The following is a 20,939-nucleotide window of genomic DNA, read 5'->3' on the forward strand; positions in this document are numbered from 1 at the left end:
AGGGGGGGAAGGGGAAGTTTTGGATTTAATAATTGCTTTAAGATCTACGTTTCGGTATAGAATATTTTATGGATGATTTTTTTCCCCTAAAAAAATAGGGATTTGTAGGAATTTAAGGTTATAATACATGGGCACATTTCTCAACAAAAATTGAACGTATCAAACAAGAATGCTGTGGCAATCCGCATAGAAAATACGCAACAGTGGTGTTGTCATAGAGTGCGTAAATTCAAAGTTAAATGTAAGAGCGTATTTAATGCACAGTTGTTATTGTTTATCAATAGCGTCTGTTGTTACCATAGGAGGAAGTTAATATATGAAGATCGAATTTTGAATTTTGTTTATTTTTTGTGTACATAATGGAATGGGTTTAGAAAAATAATTTCTTTTAGGTATTTTTGTAAAATGGACGTGTATTGGAACCTGTGCCGTTTGTACTGTGTGTTATATACCTTCCACAGCGGTGGTAAATGCTAGTGTGAAGTGAATGTGAGGTATGTAACATACAATCTACATCGTGCAAGTAATCGCTTCGAATCGTTTTTTGAAGCATAACTCTGTATTTAATGTACTGCTAAGTACACACACGTACTGTGTTGTTTTTTTTTTTGGGGGGGGGGGGGGGGGGTTGGAGAAAGCTAAGGGACAAAATAAAGAAAATGCTCTACAGGGGCACGAAGCGAAACTACATAATGTATTACCTTAGAGTAACTTGTATGGGAAGTGAGTGATAGTAAAGAAAGTAGGACCTTTCAGGAGTAAGAGGTAAATATCTTATGTGACAGCTTTTCCGCAGAGTTTAAAATAAAATTTCGAAAATACCATTTTGCAACACTAGAGACGTTCCTGTACTTACTTTGAAAACAGCTTTAATAAATTCTTACTAGTTTCTGAGAAATCACACTTTTTATTTCACATTTCGATACGTGTGCATTGCCGCTATCGCCGCCATTAATTGTTTAACCGTGTCTGTTTGTATGATTGTTTTTATGAACATTATTCAAATATTGTGAAAGGTCGATTATGTGTGGTGAGCTACATTAACAATTAAGTTAGTATAGCTACATTAAAAAATATATATATAATATTTCTTATGATTGCTTAGGAATTACCAATTTAAGATGTGGCTATCCTGACCTTTCCAACCGTTCACATGATTTCTTAGTATTTTTAATGTAGCTATACTAACCCAACCAACAGTCCACAATAATTTAAATTATTTTTAATGTCGCGAACCTAAAGTAACACAATATCACAGTATTTTTAATGTCGCTATACTAACCCAACTACCCGTTTCACAATATTTTTAGGTATTTTTTACATTGCTAACCTAACTACTACTTTGTTTGTTACTACACTAAATGAAATGTCAAAAAAGAAAAATACTTACTTATTTTAATAACATTTTGACAAACAACCAACTAAGAGAAAATATAAACATTAATATTTCCCTATTTCGCTACAACTGCAACATGCCATCATATTAACTACTTTTGTTATAAAACTATACCTCAGTTGACTAAAGTTCTCCAAAATAAACACAGAAACCTATAGGTATGGGTAAACAATAAATGGCGGCATCATCGTCCATGCACACTGGAATTGTAATGTAAGTTGAAAGTGTGATTAATGCTGTTTTCAGGGCAAATACATACAGGATCATCTCTAATGTTGGAAAATAGAATTTTTGTAATTTTATTTTAACTTCGCTGTGAAGCAGCAACGTAAGATATTTACTGCATTAATTCTCCAAAGGTATTAAAATATGTCTTTCATGAAGATGATCCAATGTCACAACAGTCCATAATGTCAGCTTCCTTCACAATTTATTTATTTTTGTGAAATAATTACTGTTCTACAAATTACATTATTTACCTTAATATTGCTTAAGGAATTTCTTTCAGTACAAGTTTGGGGAGTAGTATACAATCTGATAACTAACAATATTGATGATTGCACCAACATGGCACAGCTGACATGTCACTCCTACATTCTTACAGGACAAGTGCATGAATATGGGTTTTCTTGGGTGGGGAATATCACTTTTTTTTTCCACAAGGAAATGTGTATTTTCAAAACTAACTTTTGGTTATTGTGTTAAATACTACAGCCATATCTATTCTAGTATAGAACACAATACTGTTTATATATACTATCTATGGTATCATATTCTATACTTCAATCCAAAACAGTTTAGTGTATTTTGCAATATCTCATTTATATATTTTCAATAATTGTTTATTATTTTTACTATGGTAAAGCATCTCTTTTTTTTTTGCCAGTCTGCCATTTAATTAATTCCATTTTCAAAACACAAACCATCACTTTCCTGGTTACTCCTACAATCAAAACTATACATTCTTTCTCTGCACTGCACCATTAAATTAATTCAATATAAAGAAACAAAACCTTTAATTTCTCTTGTGACTTCTACACTCTAGACCACACTGTTCCAATAAATTTCTTACTTCCAACGTAATTCTTATTGTGTAGGTACTTATTTAATCACTAGGGTCAAGATTTTATGGTGAATTGTGATAAAACCGAAATAACATCAAAAGCATGTCAATGCACCACATAGCACCGAAATACAAGTTATATTAGGGCACTCCATGCCACATTATCCAGGGGTGTCCACCCCACTAACTCTGATTTGGATGAAATTTGGTACATGGTATCTTCAAACAAATATAAGAACCCGTATTTTTCATTTTTTTAAATTTTGGCTCTAGTTTGGAATTTAAAGTCCTTCAAAGTTTCCCTCTGGTGAAATTATTTTAATCCACAACCTAAGTCGATTGACACATCTTGCTGCAACCTACAATTGGTAATAGGTACCAGTTATTAATGGAAAATGGTAAAATTCACCATACTTATTCAGAATTTTAAGTAGATTTCAAATATCACTCGTAAAATGTAATTAAATGCCCAGAAGTACGTGCAATTTAAGTTAGAAGTGGAAAAAACAAATTACAAAAAATTGTTAACATCAGTTCAGTAATCCTATTATAACTTTTTTCTATTAATTTTTACAATCTCTGGCTTGGTACCTTTAGAAAGAGCATAACATTTTATACAAAATGGTGAAATAAAATTTTTGAGTAGGTATTTATCTTTCTTCTTTATAAAAGCAATTTCTTTGTGAAAGAAGTGGTTAAGATGATTATAAATAAGTTTTAAGTTTACAAAATAACTTGTACATGTAAAAGCAAATATGTAGTAAAATTTTTATTGCAAAATTCTTTGAAATAATGATTTAGCTTTGTTGAAAATACACATTTAATATACGGTAGGCCTATGTATGAAAAATACAAATGGTACAAAATGGTTGAAGAAAAGTTATTGTTCAATTAATGTTTGGTCACTAAATCATTTTGCATAATATTGCATCTTCTTGCTTAAATGTAGGTGATGTAATATATTGCATCATCTAAAGGTTAACTGTAGGGAGATCTCATAGAAGATGATAGTCACAGGTTGTCCAATGTGTGGGAGTCTTAGTAGCTTCTATTTTTCTGTGCACTTCAACAACTGTTAATGTAGCTGGTGTTATTTATTTGTTTTTTATAAGTTTTTTGCTTTGTATTTTTTTGACTGAAGTGGGTAAAACCGACAATATTTTTTACAATCTACAATGGCTGCCAGTTTATATGAAAAGTGTAGTGTAGGCATTTTTATAAATTCTGTGTGTCATATAAATACATACACAGACAAGAAGATAAATAATTATTAATATTGCAGAACTTTCTGATGAAGAAAAAGAAATTCTGCTATCGAGAATAGATGGATTTATATGCATTCAAATTCAAATATTTTTTCCCACCACTATGCATCACTCATTAAGTATTACAGGAAAGCTTTAAAAAATGTTCTGACCCAGCAAAGAAACACAAAAGGTCTAAGACCTATCTCTCTTCAAATGGCCAAAGATGCGAAAAGGAAAGCTGGTGTTTGGTTCGTTTCTGGACAAAAGCTGTGTTCCAAACAAAGTTATTTCAAGAACAAGAGTTTGAAAATTTACAAAATAATTTTAATGAATTCTAATTAATTTGATTTGTTTTATTGTGCATCCTTTAAACCACAAATGCTTGCTAATTTATTTTTATTGTTGTGAATGTATATGTTTTAGATCACTTTATTACAAATTATTTTATTTTAAAAATGTAGCTTATTAATCTTACCACGTTTCTGGTGGAGTAAGTATAAAACTAAGTATAAAAATATAAAAAATAACACAGAAATCCTCAGTTTTAAAAACGAAATTGGACTAAAAATAAAACCATAAAATGTGGTCTTTATTAATCACTTACCTAATTATAAAGATATTCCATTCATTACCTCACTTCTACTCGTACTACAATCATTACTATTGGTCGAAAACACACTATTATTTGTATTTATTTTCACGATGCTAATTAGTCTTTCACCGTTGCCAATATTAAATACTATATTTTCCTTCATTCCACCATTCCAGTTTGTTATCATTAGCCAACTTCCATAATGCCATTAATTTCCCGTACTTTATTTCCACCCAGTAAATTCTTCTGTAATGCACTGTATTGTGTTGTGAACTTGACCCCAAGTTTGTATGGATACTGTATTCATCACTGGCCAATTTGTAGCACAAGCGCTTAAGTATTGGATGATACTTTAATTTTAAGTAGCTGTATCTAGTATTGGTTCCTTGAACATTATCAATTTTGTAGCAAGTTGTGTCAAATTACACATGATGAGACTGATGCCAAATGGTGATGTTAAACCTTGTCACGTTGTCATTTCAGAACTGGTGTGAGGGTGCTGACAGGCCATGGAGCCTCAGAAGACGGACTCCAACGTTGAGTGCGCTGGCTTCACGTTCATATCCAGTTTTGATTCAGGAAACCTCGCGCACGTTGAACTAGTGCCAAAAAACGAAAATGGTATGGTCAAGTTCTTTTTCTGTTAATATTTGCTGGGCATATGTTTTGCTTTCTGTAGTTCTTTATTATAGACTGCCTAGCCCACAAGTACTAACATTTCTGATTATCTGGTTCAGCTGCACCAAACTCGGCAGAGAAAACTGTGGGGAACGACTCGGATGACTCGCCGGACTACGAGTTCAACATCTGGACGAAACCGGACTGTGCTGGAACAGAATACGAGAACAACAACAGCACATGGTTTTACTTTGGTATCAAAGGTTAGCCTCGAACCATCACATGCACAGCTAAGGCCCTGCTGCCACTTTTGAACTGTTGCCATCGTTTTTGTTAGGTGCTGGCGAGGCAGATAGGTATAGACAAAGGTAAAAAATTATGTGTATGCTGTAGACTACAAATTTTAAATGTTACAATGTAGGCATAATTTATTTTTATCTTTACATCCTTTATGGCTTTGACATTTAGTTTCAGATTCAGCTATCAGCAGGTACAGTAAGAAGTAAGTTAATGTTAAAACCGTGTTAGAAACAAATAACTTCCTATTTATTGTATTGTTACGATTTACCTGCGGGTTCGTAAAGGATAGTCCAATTAATAGATTTTATTTCACACACAGTTTTATTTATTACCACTACTTGTCACTTACAAATAATCTTCTAAGATGGCAAATAATTAATTACACTTAAAGAAATGTCAATTCCCCAGTCACTCGTTCCACACACCTCGCTGGGCCGCACTTCCGGCGCAACTCTGACCGCAGCACCCCTCGTGGGTCTCCGCCGTGGGACTCCGTCGCCGCACTCCGCCGCTGCCGTCACACTCTTCGCCGAGATCCCACACGACGACTCGCTCGCAACTTCACTCGGGACTCCGCCGCGCCCGCGACTCTATCGCCCGGAAACTCCACCGCGGGAAAACTCCCGACTCCACTGAACTCTCTCACTCCCTGCCCTGGAACCTTCGTCCAAGGACTTCGCCACTCTGCCGCACCCGCGGCACTATCACCCGGAAACTCCGCCGCGGGAGAACTCCCCACTCAGACTCTGACTCTCCGCCCTGGAACCTTCGTCCAAGGACTTCGCCACTCTGCCGCACCCGCGGCACTATCGCCCGGACACTCCGCCGCGGGAGAACTCCCCACTGAACTCCTCGAACTCAACTCAGACTGACTCTCTCGAGGCCGCCGTCCTCGTTTTATCTATCAGCCGCAATTTCTGGAACTCACGAGAGCGGCCGGGGCCTGTCGCGTCACTCCGAGCCATCCAGACGGCAGAAATCTCTCGAAAACACGTGTCGGCGGCTCGCGCAACTCCCAGCTGTCCGGTGTCAGTTACATGTCAAAGGCAGGGCGCCGCGCGGGGATAGGTGGGAAGGAGGGGGGAAAGCGACAATCCTTGTTATCTTCCAGGCGCGCGCGGCACATATCATATCGCGGCAGTCGCCAGCCAGCTCTGCACCTGCACATGTCCCGGCATATGTCACGTTCGTAACAGTATTAAAATTTAGCTGAGGGCTCATTAGTTAATTGTTTTTTATTGTTTTAAAAGAAATAATTTTAAAATCTTGAGAACTTAAAACTGTTCCTGTCACGATTATCAATACTTAGAACCAAGGAATAGAACAATTAAAGTCTTTCTTTCTTTAACACAACATTGAAACATCATTAACTGGAAACACACTAGCAAACTCTTCTTTGGGTATGTGTACTGTCTTCTCACAGGCCCATAAAATTCAGGTGGTAAAATAGCTGAAAAAATGTTCATTTTGTACATAAATTATGTATGTGTGTATATATACACAAACTCACATAGAGTTTATTATTATTGGTTAATGTTCTGGGAAGAAACTGTAAAGAGTGAAACACGATTGTAAGAAGGGGTGCAGCTATCACGGCATGCTTGCAGCAGTGTAAGAAGGGGTGCAGCTATCACGGCATGCTTGCAGGAGGGACGCCATGCGCTCAGGTCAAGCTGAACTTGATGAACCTCAACAAGCAGTGCAAGATGTACAGCCAGGGGATGGCCCCGGTGTGGCGCGTCGTGCCAGGACGCAGCCACTGGGACCGCATCAGGGACAGGCCCACCTACCTCGTGAGTCTAGCCTTTCCTTCCTGCCAGCTCAGCGTCATCTGCTTGTAGCTACTCATGCCAATACATACATGTACCTCTTCTGTTGGATATCACAAATACATCTCGGGATAGTCAGCAGTTGTATGTAGTGAAAGCAAAGGAAATTGCTGCCGCATAGCGTATGAGTACCGATCAAACCCTGCACTATTATCAAGCATAAGAATCATTTCGAAAGTGTTTATAATCTAGTAAGATTTGTTGAATTGTGTGTGGAATGTTTGCATTATATTATAATTTATAAGTACTATACCAAAATAAAACACTGTGCCAAAGTATTTCAGCATGGCCAATGGTGAGGAAATGGACTGATTTGTTGATACTTGTACAGAAACACATTTTTTTTTACATGGTTAACATTTAGCCAGTGACCATTATGGGTTTCGTTCGCAGTACTTGCTGGGACAACCAGCGAATGTTATTATATATGGTTTTATCAGTTTATAAAAGTGGTTGGCCAGCCATATGCTCACATCTTCACAGAGTGCTTTAATGATTAAAGTTTGAGAAAATCTGGACTTACATCCTGCTCAACAATAATTCACATCCCATATTTAAAATGGTTGAAAGGAATCCACATTTCTACTTAGGGTTCAACAAGTTGTATATTACCACCTGCAGCTGTTTAAAAATTATTATTACAATATTATCTCTTTATGTATGTATTCAAACTTCTGCAAGAACACAAATTATTGGCCTTTCAAGTTAGCTTAGCTTCTATCTGATTTATGTGCACAAGTGCCTACATTTTTGTACTATTGGGATTATAACCAACAATCGTAGTAAATGAAAGAGAGGCAATGAAGTTAAAGGTTCCATAACATTTAAACAGTTTATTCATACTCATGTATTATAAGTAACAGAAAAATACTATGTTGATTAAAATAATGTAAATTTTTATTGGGAATTAGGCATTTGACAAGAATTAACTTGACTTCAAATATTAGTACTAGTCTTTATAGTCGCGTGAGCTGAGTACATGAAACTTGCCCCATGTCTGATTCAAGTAATCTCGCAATCTTTAAAAATTGATAAGGCCTAATTGTTCTGAGTTTCAATTATCATTTTAAAATGTTATTAGTTTTCTTTAATTTTTAACTTTGGCAAAAGTTATGACTGGTAAAGCCTGATGGGCAAGTATTCAAAACCTTTTAATCTTCATGAGTCTCTACTGCAGTTGGAACTTGCCTCATTTCTTTGTTTTTGCATGAGTACTCTCCGGGGGTCGGGATGGGACCAGTCAGCAACTCGCTCTGGTGTCTGTGTTACTCTACTCTGGGGTCAGCAGCCTAATGGTGGACTCAGCGAAGGCAGCGTGACTCCTGTACACCCAGTCGTTCCTTGGCACCCAACGAGTCAATGGTTCATCTCTGGTAGTGAAACTTTCTACTTCCTTCATGATTCATCGCTAGCCAGCGTATCGTGCTATTTGCTCACTGGTTCATCGACGGACAGTGAGAGTTTCTACTCGCTTGGTGATCCGTTGGTGTCCTGAAAGTTCCCTACCCACTGTGTTCCCAGACACAAATGGCAAGTGGTCCTACTTGCAGTGTGCTTTGTTGGCAGCGAGCAAATTCCATACACGCCTTGCGCCACGACGCAGGTAAGCGATTGGTCCTACTTGCTCAGTGGTTCGTTGTGTCCAGTCCGAGAGGTTCTGACTGCTTATGGGTCCGGTGTTGGTCTCCCCTGTTTCGGCTAGCGTGGGGGTTACAAATACTCGCGAATTCAGTGACTAAAAAAATCACACAAGCCTGTGAGGGATTTTTTATAAATCAAGAATTTTACTTTCTTTTTTTAAGTTGGAGTATCTTAGAAGTGAGTTCACTGAATTCTTCAAACTGTGGAAACAATTCTTCAAGTTGTGCTGAGACCACTTATTGTGAATGTTGTGTGATCTAAACCTCTCTTTGTAAAGTGTTGCATTAGTTGGTAACCATGTTTGTAGCCTAATTTGAATTTCATACATTTTGGTGCACCACTGTGTAGAGGTAAAATTTTTTGTACTAATTTGTGGCTTAAATTTTTACATGTCAGGTTCTTTCCCTTTCTTCTTATTTGAACACGTTTTTTGAATTTAAAAACTCAGTGATAAAAACTGCAGTAATTTCAAAACATTTCAAAATCAAATCAAAACATTGACTGATAATAGTAGTCTCTACAGCAACTACAATGACGTTCTGACCGCGCGTGTGCCGTGTTGTTCCGGGGAGCGAGGGCCCGGCAGTTGTTCCAGTTGTTGCGCTTCACAGGTCGATGACCACACGTTCGTGCTGAGCTTCAAGTACCGCACACTGGACAACCCGCGCGCCATCGCCTACTTTGCGTTTACGTACCCCTTCTCCTACGTCGACCTGCAGAACATGCTAGCCAACATCGACGCACGCTTCAGGAGGCTCCAAGGTAGGCCGAGCTTGTTCGAAACAAGCCACTGCTACTTTCATCACACTGTTGCACCGAGCACTGTTGTGACACAGTGACCTGTGTTCGTATGCCAATCTCTTCAGGCTGTTCATTTTTGTAGGCACGAAAACTAGTCTCTCCTTAGGCAAGAAGTCAGTACTTTAAATCAGCATTTTGAAAAAATTTATTTAAGTTTTAGAAGTTTATCAATAATATGACTTGTCAGGCTATCTTTTGACTATTTGGCAGTAAAATAATTGTGATAGATATCATTTCAAAAATAAGAATTTTTGTATTTTATTGTGATATTGTAACCCAAATACATTATTGTTAATTTTTTTTCCCACATTTATTTTGGATTGTGTGATAGTATTTTAATGATTATGCAGAATGATAAATTAAAATATACAATATTGATGAGTGGTGAATTATTACAAATTTAAGGTTTTATCTTTCAATGAAATCTTTTCGTTTTGGGTTGCACTTATCAGACACATGGGGAAATAGTACTCTAGTAATTTGTGCAGTAGTTTTGTAGCTAAGGGTGATTAACAAATTAATATAAGTCACTAGCAGACCTTGAGAGTCACAGGAAAGTCGACGGATTGTGTTTATGGGTTCTCTAGTCACCCTGGTTTAGGAACATGCATGCTGCATAGAGGAGCGTGTAACAATTCAAACCTCGAGCTAGCTCTCAATTGGTCTGAATTGCATATACATAAAAACTCTATAAGAATTTGTTGGTTTCGAAAATGCTGTTTACATTTCGTACAAACATTGCTGTAAATGATTCATGACTAATATAAAGTCTCTTGAGGACAATGACTGATTTTTACATTTTTACTGATTTTTATTACATATTACCGAAAATTAAAACCACCATCTTCCGACCACAACACCATTCCATATTGCACATAAAACATCCCAAAAGGGTTTTATACTTCAAGAAATTAATTGACTTTAAAATGGTATCGAAATGTCTTATAAAACAAAGATGTTATTATTCCGCGGTTACTCAAAATGACAGTACAAGCCAAGGACTATGACTTTGGATTGACAACTAAAAACCAATTTTAAGTCTTGTTGCAGGCTCAACACCGACTACAGTCAACAAATCTTAAATAACATGTTCGAAAATGTTTATAAATCATTGCCGCCCGGACCGCAGGCAAAAATTTGCTTCTAGTTACATAATAATATTATTATTCAAGCCCTCGTCCAACCATGCCCTTTCAGTACCACGACCACACAACTACTGCAGAACTGACTACCTTTGTACATGTCCCCCATAACCAACCATGTACTTTCATAAATTAACCAAGCAAAGCACAAGTTACAAGAAATAAAATAAAATTAAAAAAAATGCTGCATACATTTAACTAGGTGCTTTTCCATCTCTGTCTCTTTCCAAATATGATTTATTAGTTCTTGAGCTTCCCACACACTGTTTCTCTTGTTCTTCAGGGGTCTCTCTCTGTCACTCTTACTGATGTAATTTACCATCACATGCATCATCATGCTTTCAGACAAAGGGTAATAGCCAAATAAGTAAGGAAAAATATATGACTACAACAGTAAACTTAACCAACCAGCCAAATAAGTAAAAACAACTTTTAGCTGCTTTAAAAGTTGAAATTAATTTAATAACAGACATACTTACAAAAATTAACTAATGAGAAATAAAAGCAAATAACAAATTGCTATCATACGACTTCTTCTGAAACATATAATCAGCTGTTTACATTGAAACTGAAAACCTAACGAAGTACTGAAAATTGTTAAAAAGCATGATAAGATTGTTGATGTGGATGCTGGTGTTGCAGAGGGCTGCATCGCTCCGGGTCCGGACGACATCTACTACCACCGGGAGTGCGTGTGTCACTCGCTGGAGGGCCGGCGGGTGGAGCTGCTGACGGTCTCCTCGCACCACCTCATCAGCACGGAGCGGGAGCCCCGCCTGGCCGGCCTGTTCCCCGTCCCCGAGGCGCCCCGCCCCTTCCGCTTCCTCGGCAAGAAGGCACGTAGCGTCCGCTCCCTTCCCGGCCTTCTAGGCCTGTGCCAATATTCAACACAAATACCAATACCAAATTATTCGCAAATATGAAAATTGAATTCGAATAGTAAAAAATAGTGATGGTTCGAATCCCATTTTTCTCGAATCCGAATCTCAAATCCGAATCCCAAACAGTACCTCGAATCCACCCCTCGAATCCGAATCCAGTTCTCAAGGGTTAATTATAAAATAATTTATAAGTTAAGCGAAAAAATTAAACATTATGCAGAATTATTTAACCCTTTAAATTTTTATTTAAAAAAACAAGGATTTTGACACGGTCTGGATCAAGACGATTCCGTTTTTGGTCACATATGTTTCCTGCAGTGCTGAACAAACGTTCAGAGAACACTGTCGCAGGTGGTGAACACAAATATTTTTTGGACAGTTTATGTAGCCTGGGTGAACACGCAGACTGAGTTTTCCAGTATTCGAGAATGTTTATTTCTGGGTTAACTGTAGGATCACGTAAGAATCTGGTCACTTCATCAATTGCTGTAGAATCCGACTTGGTGGATTTAAGGCATTCAGGCATTATCTGTGAGTACAGTGATTCATGTATCCACGGAAATTGGAAAACAAAATTCAACATCCGACGGAACAATATTTTGTTGTTACCAACTTGACATTTGTTTAAAGTCCCAAATGAAGGTAAACGCTTTCCTGAAATATTTAATGGAAACTGAAAGGCGCCATCTTGTATTCAATGGTTTTAGGTAGACACCTGCGAGTACTCGAAATTCGAGTTTCGAGTCGAGTTTTTTAGTAATACTCGAACTCGAGCTCGTGGCTTTTCAACAACTCGAAATTCGAGCGAGCTTTTCTTGCACTCTACCTATAGAAAAAAAAAGACTCTCATTATAAGGGAATAAAAGTCTTACAACACTATTATCCTTTACTTTATAATGTAACATGATCGACCGTATACATGAACACATCATTTTTACGTACCCGGGATTTACGAATTTCCGTGATGAATTTTTTTTACTTCTATAATTTTCCGCATAGTTTTAATGTATCACTTTCCTGCTTTATGCGGAAGTATTTCCCGCTTTATGCGGAAACATTTCCCGCATTTTACTGTAAAAAGCGTTTAAATTGTCCGGGGTCTCATCATTTACGCCATAAAATGTGTGATATAAAGTCCCGTTTAAAATTTTTATGAAAGTTCCTGCCAGTAATGGCGCACGTAAATATAAATATGAAGAAAAGACAAATGAACAACAACTTACGAAGAAATATGGATGATGTACCATAACTACAGTACAATTCCAATAGTTATCTTAAGATAATTACCATAAAAAGAACTAACGATTCTTTGTGGATACCATAACTACTGCAGAAGCATGATAGTTACCACATTTGCACTATAGTTGCCGTAATAACCGAGATGTGTATTTACCGTGATGGTAATGTATTTATTTAGGACATATTAAAAAAAAAGGATGTTAAATCTTGATATGTACGGTTGGCACATGTTGCTAAGAAATAATGCGATCTGAAAGAATGCAGTACTACTACGAAAAGTGAAAAGGGTACTAGTGGATTTTTAGGTTATGGCAGTCTCTTTCGTTTTTCAGTAATATCGGCCGAAAATTAACAAGAGTATTGGAAGTTGGCAGAAATGCCGATTCAACTAAATATTGGCAAAATCGGCTTCTTCAGTACAGCTCTACATTTGATGACATGAGTAAACATATTTCAGACTACAGGACATTGAAAAAGACTTTAATTTCCATGTAGGTTTATTGTGCGTAAGTTTTTTTTGCAAGTGTAAATTGAATTAAGTAAAATGCTTCTATTTTTATTACTTTAAATTGATTAAACTTAATGACAAGTTACAGATATTTGACACTAATTTCGAGGTTAAACAATTTGGTAAATATGTAGAGTAACGGTATATGCGAAAAAAAATGCTAAAAATCCGAAAATACTTTTATTCTATGCTCTTTCACTTCCTCTTTTCAAATCAACCGGCGGAGATAAGAAATTCCAAATACTTTAGGAGATATAGAATTTTTTAATTTTGCAATACAACACCTGTACAACCATTAGACCGACGCCATTTTTGTTATTTTGCCGTGTGTTCGTGAATGCGTAATAAATAAAATGGTCGATTAGGTCAGGTCAGTTACATTATTAATACTTTCAAACTAAGCGGACATAAAAAATAATGTGAATTAATTTCAATGGTTCTTTAGTTTTAAAGTATTTATAATGTAACTGACCTGACCTAACAAACCCGGACAATATCAAAATAAAAAATAAGACTTTAAAATTAGAAACGTTAAAAACCCACCTAAGTTGGAGGCGGGTACATTTCCTTTGCCATTAGAAGGAAATGATGTAGTCGTTCACCTACGTCGCGATACCTCCGACGGATTAATAAATAAATAAATAATCACGTATTGGTTCATTTGAATACTGGCCAATCACGGAACTGTCACGTGACAAAATTGTCCAATAAGAAACATAATAGATACTCGTAAACCAGAAACAATGGTGATCGCCGCATGAATACCCAGGTATTGTGATGAAAATTAAAAAATTCGATATTCCTAAAATATTTGGAATTTCTTATCTCCGCCGGTTGATTTGAAAAGAGGAAGTGAAAGAGCATAGAATAAAAGTATTTTCGGAATTTTAGCATTTTTTTTCCGCATATACAGCGACTCTACATATTTACCAACAATTTTACTAAAGCATTCCAGCCACACAGGTTGCCAGCGAGAGATGCTTCTCATCTGCTGTAAACACCATCTCCAATCGTAGAGCTAATTTAACTCCTGAACGTGCAGAACAAATTATTTTTCTGCATGATAGATTGAAGAACAGAATTTAATACTCTATGACAATCTCTCTCAGAATTTTTGTGCCGAAAAGTGGAAATGTTGAAACAATGTGAATGTACTTTTCAAACAACATGATTTTTGGTGCTCAGTTAGTTGAAGCTCAGTAAGGACTCCAGAAAAATTGACAAGGATGAAATTATTCCAAAGTTATGTTACATTTACACAAACATATACGTACTTGTAAACTGTGGTTATGTTAGTTGGATTATATCAGTTACTAATGAACCAATGGAAACAGGTTAGATTCAATGGAAAACATGTTTTTTTTCCTAGCAGTGCAAATTATAAAAGCACTCTGTAAATAGTTACCCAAAATTAATAAGCCCACTTCATTTTAATACTTTATTCAAACATTATACCTACTAAGTTTAAGGTAAAAATAATTTCCCAAAAGTGTAACTGTATCACAAAAGCTCAAGCTTCGAGAACTTTCAAGTAGGCTCGCTCGAGCTTGGCTCAAAGTAAAATTCTTAGGCTCGCAGACCTCTAATGTAGGTCTATCTCTTTAGTAGGCTAACAATGATAATGGTTTCTTTTTTTATTTCCATATTTTTCTCAAAAGTTCTCACATTTTATTACTCCATCACAGTAAATTTATGTGCAATAAACTGAAAAAAAAAAAACTCGAACTCGACTCGATACTCGCGAGTATTTTAGCAAACTCGCTCGAGCTCGACTCGAAGTGAAAATCTTCTGCTCGCAGAAGCCTAGTTTTAGGCCATAAGAAATATTGTCGTGCATCTTTTAAAATTAAGCCTCACTAAAGCATAGTGATTAATATGCCCTAAGTTAAAAGTGACGGGGTGTTTTCTCTAGTTTACCCATTAAAATTTTTTATATTAATATTAGTTATTTATCCACGGAAATTGGAAAACAAAATTCAACATCCGACGGAACAATATTTTGTTGTTACCAACTTGACATTTGTTTAAAGTCCCAAATGAAGGTAAACGCTTTCCTGAAATATTTAATGGAAACTGAAAGGCGCCATCTTGTATTCAATGGTTTTAGGCCATAAGAAATATTGTCGTGCATCTTTTAAAATTAAGCCTCACTAAAGCATAGTGATTAATATGCCCTAAGTTAAAAGTGACGGGGTGTTTTCTCTAGTTTACCCATTAAAATTTTTTATATTAATATTAGTTATTTTTTATGTTGCTCAAAATGATTGGCTAACAAATTCATTGGTTGGCCATCATGGAATTCTCAGATAATACATATTTTAATGTTGGTAGTCTACACAAACTAGGGGTGTGCGAATAGTGGATTTTGATGGTCGAATAATTTCGAATCGAATAGTAAAAATGTGAATGTTGAAGCATCTAAAAATGGAAACATTTTATTACACATATCATATTTGTACTTTGTGTACAATCGCGTGTTAACATTTACGTTAATTTAATTTCAGATTTTTAACGGAAAATTTGTACTAAAATATCACAGCTATTTTCAGAACGATTGTTTACGTTTACAAAACATTTCGGAAGTAATGTTTGGAAATTCATGGCTGCCAACTGTCTTTCCACAATATTTCTTTGTTGTAAAACGAACATTGCCGAACACGCACGAAGACGCCATATTTACAGGAATTTGGTACGTTGCTTCAAAAGCTATTTTAATGATTTCACAGTAATCCACTCTTTATTTATGTAAAAACCTCTCAAACAACATAATTATCTTAGATTATTCTTTAAAATTCATAGGACAGAGACTCTCTGTCAGAGAGTAATATGGACAAATATTCGCGGTCACGTCACCGAAGTTATTCATGGCCGTATGCTTCACCATGGCAGCTAGCCACTTGTTTTGTTCCGGCAAGCTGCATTCTTTGTTTGCTTTGTTACGTTTAACACACTACTAAATAGTAATACGTAGCTGTGAAACGGAAAGTTAAATGCGGTATACATAAATGCAAAAAGGATTTATCAACACAAAATGTATGTCTAATGAATTTTCACATTGATTTCTACCAAAATTATTTTTACATTTGTTTGGCCTCCTGAAACTGCAGGTCGCCTTATATTCGGGCATACGGTATTCGCAATTTTAAATTTTGCTATTCGACATACGAATGCGAATAGTTCGTCAGTTACTATTCGCAACTATTCGTGTTTACGAATTTTCGCACACCCCTAACACAAACCAAACTTGGTCCTAAAAAAATTCATAAATAGAATGTGTATCAGAATATTTAAAATCAAATTGCGATTAAAATACATGTGTACAAATACAAATGCATCCATGTTCATGAATATAAAGTAAGTTTCCCAAATCAGTACATGCTTCATAATTTTTTATATAATAACGAATTAAAAGTACAATACAGTAGAACCTTGTTAATCCGTGTTGCGCTAATTCGGGGATCGGATAATCCGGGATGATTTAAAAGAGAAGAAAAAAAAGAGAAGTAAAAATTGTCAGTGCTTAAAATTAACGTCGCGTGGGCCGCCAAACTCTGCAACGCTGTTTGTACCGATCCTTTGTGTCGCACCCCTTTCAGCTGTCACATTTGTCACTCTTTAAACTTGAGGGGGGATGTCCTGACTTCTGCTTCCCGCCTCCCTTTGTTTGTTTCCACCCGCCAACGCACGGCAGGCGCCTGGCGAGTGACGTGTCTGGCTGGCATTCGGCTGTACGAGAGGGTGCAAGGTCAGCACGATATATTTCTCTCTTCGGCTGTTGTAAATGACCGTGAACTAATGGCTAGACAGTGCTGTATTTTTTTAAGCCGAGACACTAATTCGAAGACGGCCGGCCCTTACCGTGAACGGCCTTTACCCAGCTGCACGCCGGTGTCTGAGAAGCTTGACAAGACCTTCCGGGCTTTTAATCGCTAGTCCGTGAAATTCGGTAATCCGTGACTATCTCGGTCCTGACCATCACGTATTAACGAGGTTCTGCTGTACCTCAATCGGATGTGTTCCAAGGAAAACGTAACCAGGCCAAGTAAATTGTAAGCATTTAAGTTTTTAAAGTACTACATTTACATCAATATTTTTCCTCGAATCCCGGATCTTTTCCCTCGAATTTCGAATCTTTCGAATACTAGAGATTCGGTGGGATTCGAGGATTCGAGGATTCGACCAGCCCATCCCTAGTAAAAAATGATTATTACAATCCCACTAGAAAAATTTTTTCATGTCATGTAACAACTTCCTGAAAATTAGATAAATAATACTAAAGTGAAAAGTTCGTTAAGTTAAGCCAGCTGCGATAAATATATGGAAAAGATTTGTTAAAATATTTTAAATTAAGAATTATTTTTATGTATGCAACAAACCTAACCTAACTTAACCAGGGTTGCCACCTGACCGTAAAAATTGAGAAATCTTGATTTAGCCAGGAATTGTTTTAGTGCCTGAAAACTATGAGAATCTCGTTAATTTTGGGAAAGTCATCAGGAATTATTTTTTTGTCTAACAAGTTGAAAAACTGTTTGTTGTGCCTAAGAACTGCTTCACTTATGCCATTTTTGAGCACTGTATGCCTTTTCTTTTTGAGCCTATTTCAGCTTAGTTGAAAAACTACATGATGTGCCTACAAACTGTTTGACTTGTACCATTTTTTTTTAGCAAACCTTGGCAGTGGGTATGAGATATGTGACACGTGTTAAGATAACCCTATGGGTTTCTTTTCTTCTCCCGTGTTTTATTATTATTATTATTATTATTCACACCTGAAGATTTTCACCACCAGTAATAATAAAAAAATCTCTTTCGGCACAGTCTACAGGCGTAGGTAGATTATTTTCCGTCATGCTAGTTTTATAAAAGGACAAGGAACTGAGAAGAAATAATAACTTGCTGCTGAGGGGTCAAAAAATTAAATTTAAAGAAGGGGCAAGGAGAGAGACACGGCTGCCTCTCCCGTAGACAGAAAAACTGCATGGCAACACAGTGTCGTAGTAGTTGGTCCCGATCAGCCGAGAGCCGAGAGACAGTACACAAAGACTTCATTCATGCTCAGAAAATTCTACTGAAGACAGATATATGTTGCGACCTAAATTCGAAGACCTTAATGGATTATTTGGGTTTTTTCAGGATTCCAATTATCCGGGCATCGGTAGGTTCGAACTATCAGGGATCATCAGGAGTTTACTGTAATTTGATTTGTCATGTCAAAGACTGGAGGCTCTACGGCAGGATAAAACCAACAAATTGTTTCGAACGTGGAAGAAACTAGACTAGTGTATGGTGCCGTGGTATGACAGAGTGATATATGCAGGAGTTCAAGCAGTTAAAATCACAAATCCTGTGCTGCAAGCAGCGCAGATTGGCCAGTTGCAATAAAATGCAGCAAGAAAGAAGAAATACCGTGCTAGAGAGATGAGAAGTTAAGAGACCAAAAAAGTTAATTATTAAAGGCAGCCAGGTAAATTGTATTTTAGTTCAACAATATTATAAACACAATTTTAGTAATTTAATCTGGAATCCTAAACCATTAATTATATTTGTTAAATATATTATAGAGTCGCAACGTCTGTTTCGTCATAGATATATGCAGCAAGTCAGTAGCCACAGTATCACATGGTGTTGATTGAGTTTGACTATCAATTTATATGCCGTTGAGAAACTATGACAATTACTTGTTTTAATACTAGGGATGGGACGAATCCACATTTTGGTCGAATCCGAATCCTTGTTAGAATCCTCAGTGTTTGTCATCAAATCTCGAATCCCAGTTCCACACTAAACTTCACCACATGTTATTAAAAAAAATCACACATTTATTTTAAAAAATTACATAGGCATATGTATTAAAAAAAAATCACATGTGTATTTATAAAATTATAAATTAAGTGCATAGTGTATACACCTGATATAAAATAGAGACAAATAACCTCAAAAACCACACGTAAGTTTGCATCTGTCTAATTCTCTGTTAAATTAATTAATCCTTCCTATGTTTTCAATAAAATACGTTTGTATAACATACACCATTTGAAAAAAGTTAAGTTTTTTTCTGCAATGTTATATTATTTAAGGTTGGAAATGATCGCGTAGTTATGCTAATTGACAAAATGCAGCATAGTTTAACTTATGTTTGAGCTATTTCCGTTACCTTCATAATATAGTTTAGGTATACAATTTTCCTGAGCTGGGCGAACCTCAGTTCTCTGGTTTTGAACCGAACCGAATTGAACCATAGCAAAAAAATTTCGAACCGAGCCGAGCCAAACCGAACCTAATACAGAAATATTTGTTTTGAATTAAAATGAACCGATGACCAGCATTTTGGTCTTTAACTGAATGGTGAGAAAGAAAGGTTCTCCAGCCATATGTAAAATTAAAACATTATATAGCTTAGCTTTATTAAAACATTGCAAAACATTTTTATAAGTAAAGTTAATGCAATAAATAATGGAGGAAAGAAAACAGTTTAGAGAAAATCATTTTGCATTTAATTTCTTAATATATATACTTTTAATTCATGAAGAAGTTCCGTCTAAATTTCAAAAAAGACTTTCTTCCTTTTTCATTGTACACTAACCTTCATTAAAAAATATATAATATTATAAAGATGACAAACATTCAGCATAAGGCCACATAACATATTTTTGTGGTAGACATAACCTAACATTGTTAATAAGTAAAACTTTTTAATAGGACATTAAAAAAAAGGTCGAATGTGAATTTAGTTACCCATCTACATTACGAAATCCGCTGACTGCAGTTGCTGTTTTCTTGGAAGAATGCTGCTCGTCAGAAGAAACTTTAGACTTTTTTGGGGTGGTTCTGGGTCATCTGGGTCGTCATTATCTTTTCTCCATTTGGAAAACTTAAACGATGTAAGCCTGCTCATTGCAAATCACCTTAAGAACAATAATATTTAAAACGTAACGTAAGAAGTGTGGTTATAGAAATTTGCGTCGGAAAAAAGGAAACACGAGAAATAATGATGGCTGCCGCGACTACGCTAGTCAACTTAGTACCGTACTGTAAAATTTACTGGACCAGTACTTTTAATACACAAGATTAAATTAATATTTTCATTACCTGACTGTTATAACCAAAAAGGCCAAAGAAAATAAATACATCCCAGTAATTTACGTAATCATTTCCTACCGCATTTGTCTTGTGTTAACTTGATCACGTTAGTTTTGCAGAAATACGAGAAATCTCGTACATGCGCTTTAGTTTAACGTATGGGGTGTGCAATCTTTGGTGATATTACTACAAATCTCGTACATGCACTATAGTTAAAGATATAATATACATAGGGGCCTGTTCTTTTCGCGATCGCGATTAAACGACCATAAACGCGAAATCACCGTTAAATACAGTTTTTACGCGAAATCGCCATAACACAGCGTTTTTACACGAAATTTTGTATTAAAACGCGAAGTCGCAGTGTTTTTACGCGAAATTTAAATACTGGATAAAAGACTTGTCTCGTCAATGGTAAACAAACACCGCAACATGGCCGCCAAACATTAATCATAAATGAACTAAAGCAAACAAAAGCTTACACACGCTCACGTTATAATGTTAAACCCAAAAATATACTGTTAAAATACGCAAAACTACGGCGTTTATTTTCCTTTCCGGCATAATGTTTGGATAGATAAGACAAACAGGCGAAGTTT

At 36.2% G+C, this 20,939-nt stretch overlaps 1 protein-coding gene across 2 annotated transcripts in view; it reads left to right on the forward strand.

Moving 5' to 3' along the window:
• Positions 1–20: 20 nt before the first annotated feature.
• LOC134542884 (cytosolic carboxypeptidase-like protein 5) overlaps positions 21–20,939 on the forward strand; it is a 67,094-nt gene continuing 46,175 nt past the window's right edge. The window contains exons 1-6 of one of the 2 annotated variants that reach the window (XM_063387469.1): positions 21–219; positions 4,782–4,919; positions 5,036–5,179; positions 6,864–7,009; positions 9,298–9,448; positions 11,272–11,465. In XM_063387469.1, coding sequence (XP_063243539.1) covers positions 4,808–4,919; positions 5,036–5,179; positions 6,864–7,009; positions 9,298–9,448; positions 11,272–11,465 — 747 coding nt within the window. In that variant the 5' untranslated portion in view covers positions 21–219; positions 4,782–4,807. Of the gene's footprint in view, positions 495–4,781; positions 4,920–5,035; positions 5,180–6,863; positions 7,010–9,297; positions 9,449–11,271; positions 11,466–20,939 lie in introns of both variants that reach the window. The other variant, XM_063387468.1, reaches the window with a different exon arrangement.

The sequence above is a fragment of the Bacillus rossius genome (genome assembly GCF_032445375.1).
Source record: "Bacillus rossius redtenbacheri isolate Brsri chromosome 9 unlocalized genomic scaffold, Brsri_v3 Brsri_v3_scf9_2, whole genome shotgun sequence".
Taxonomy (NCBI): Eukaryota; Metazoa; Arthropoda; class Insecta; order Phasmatodea; family Bacillidae; genus Bacillus; species Bacillus rossius.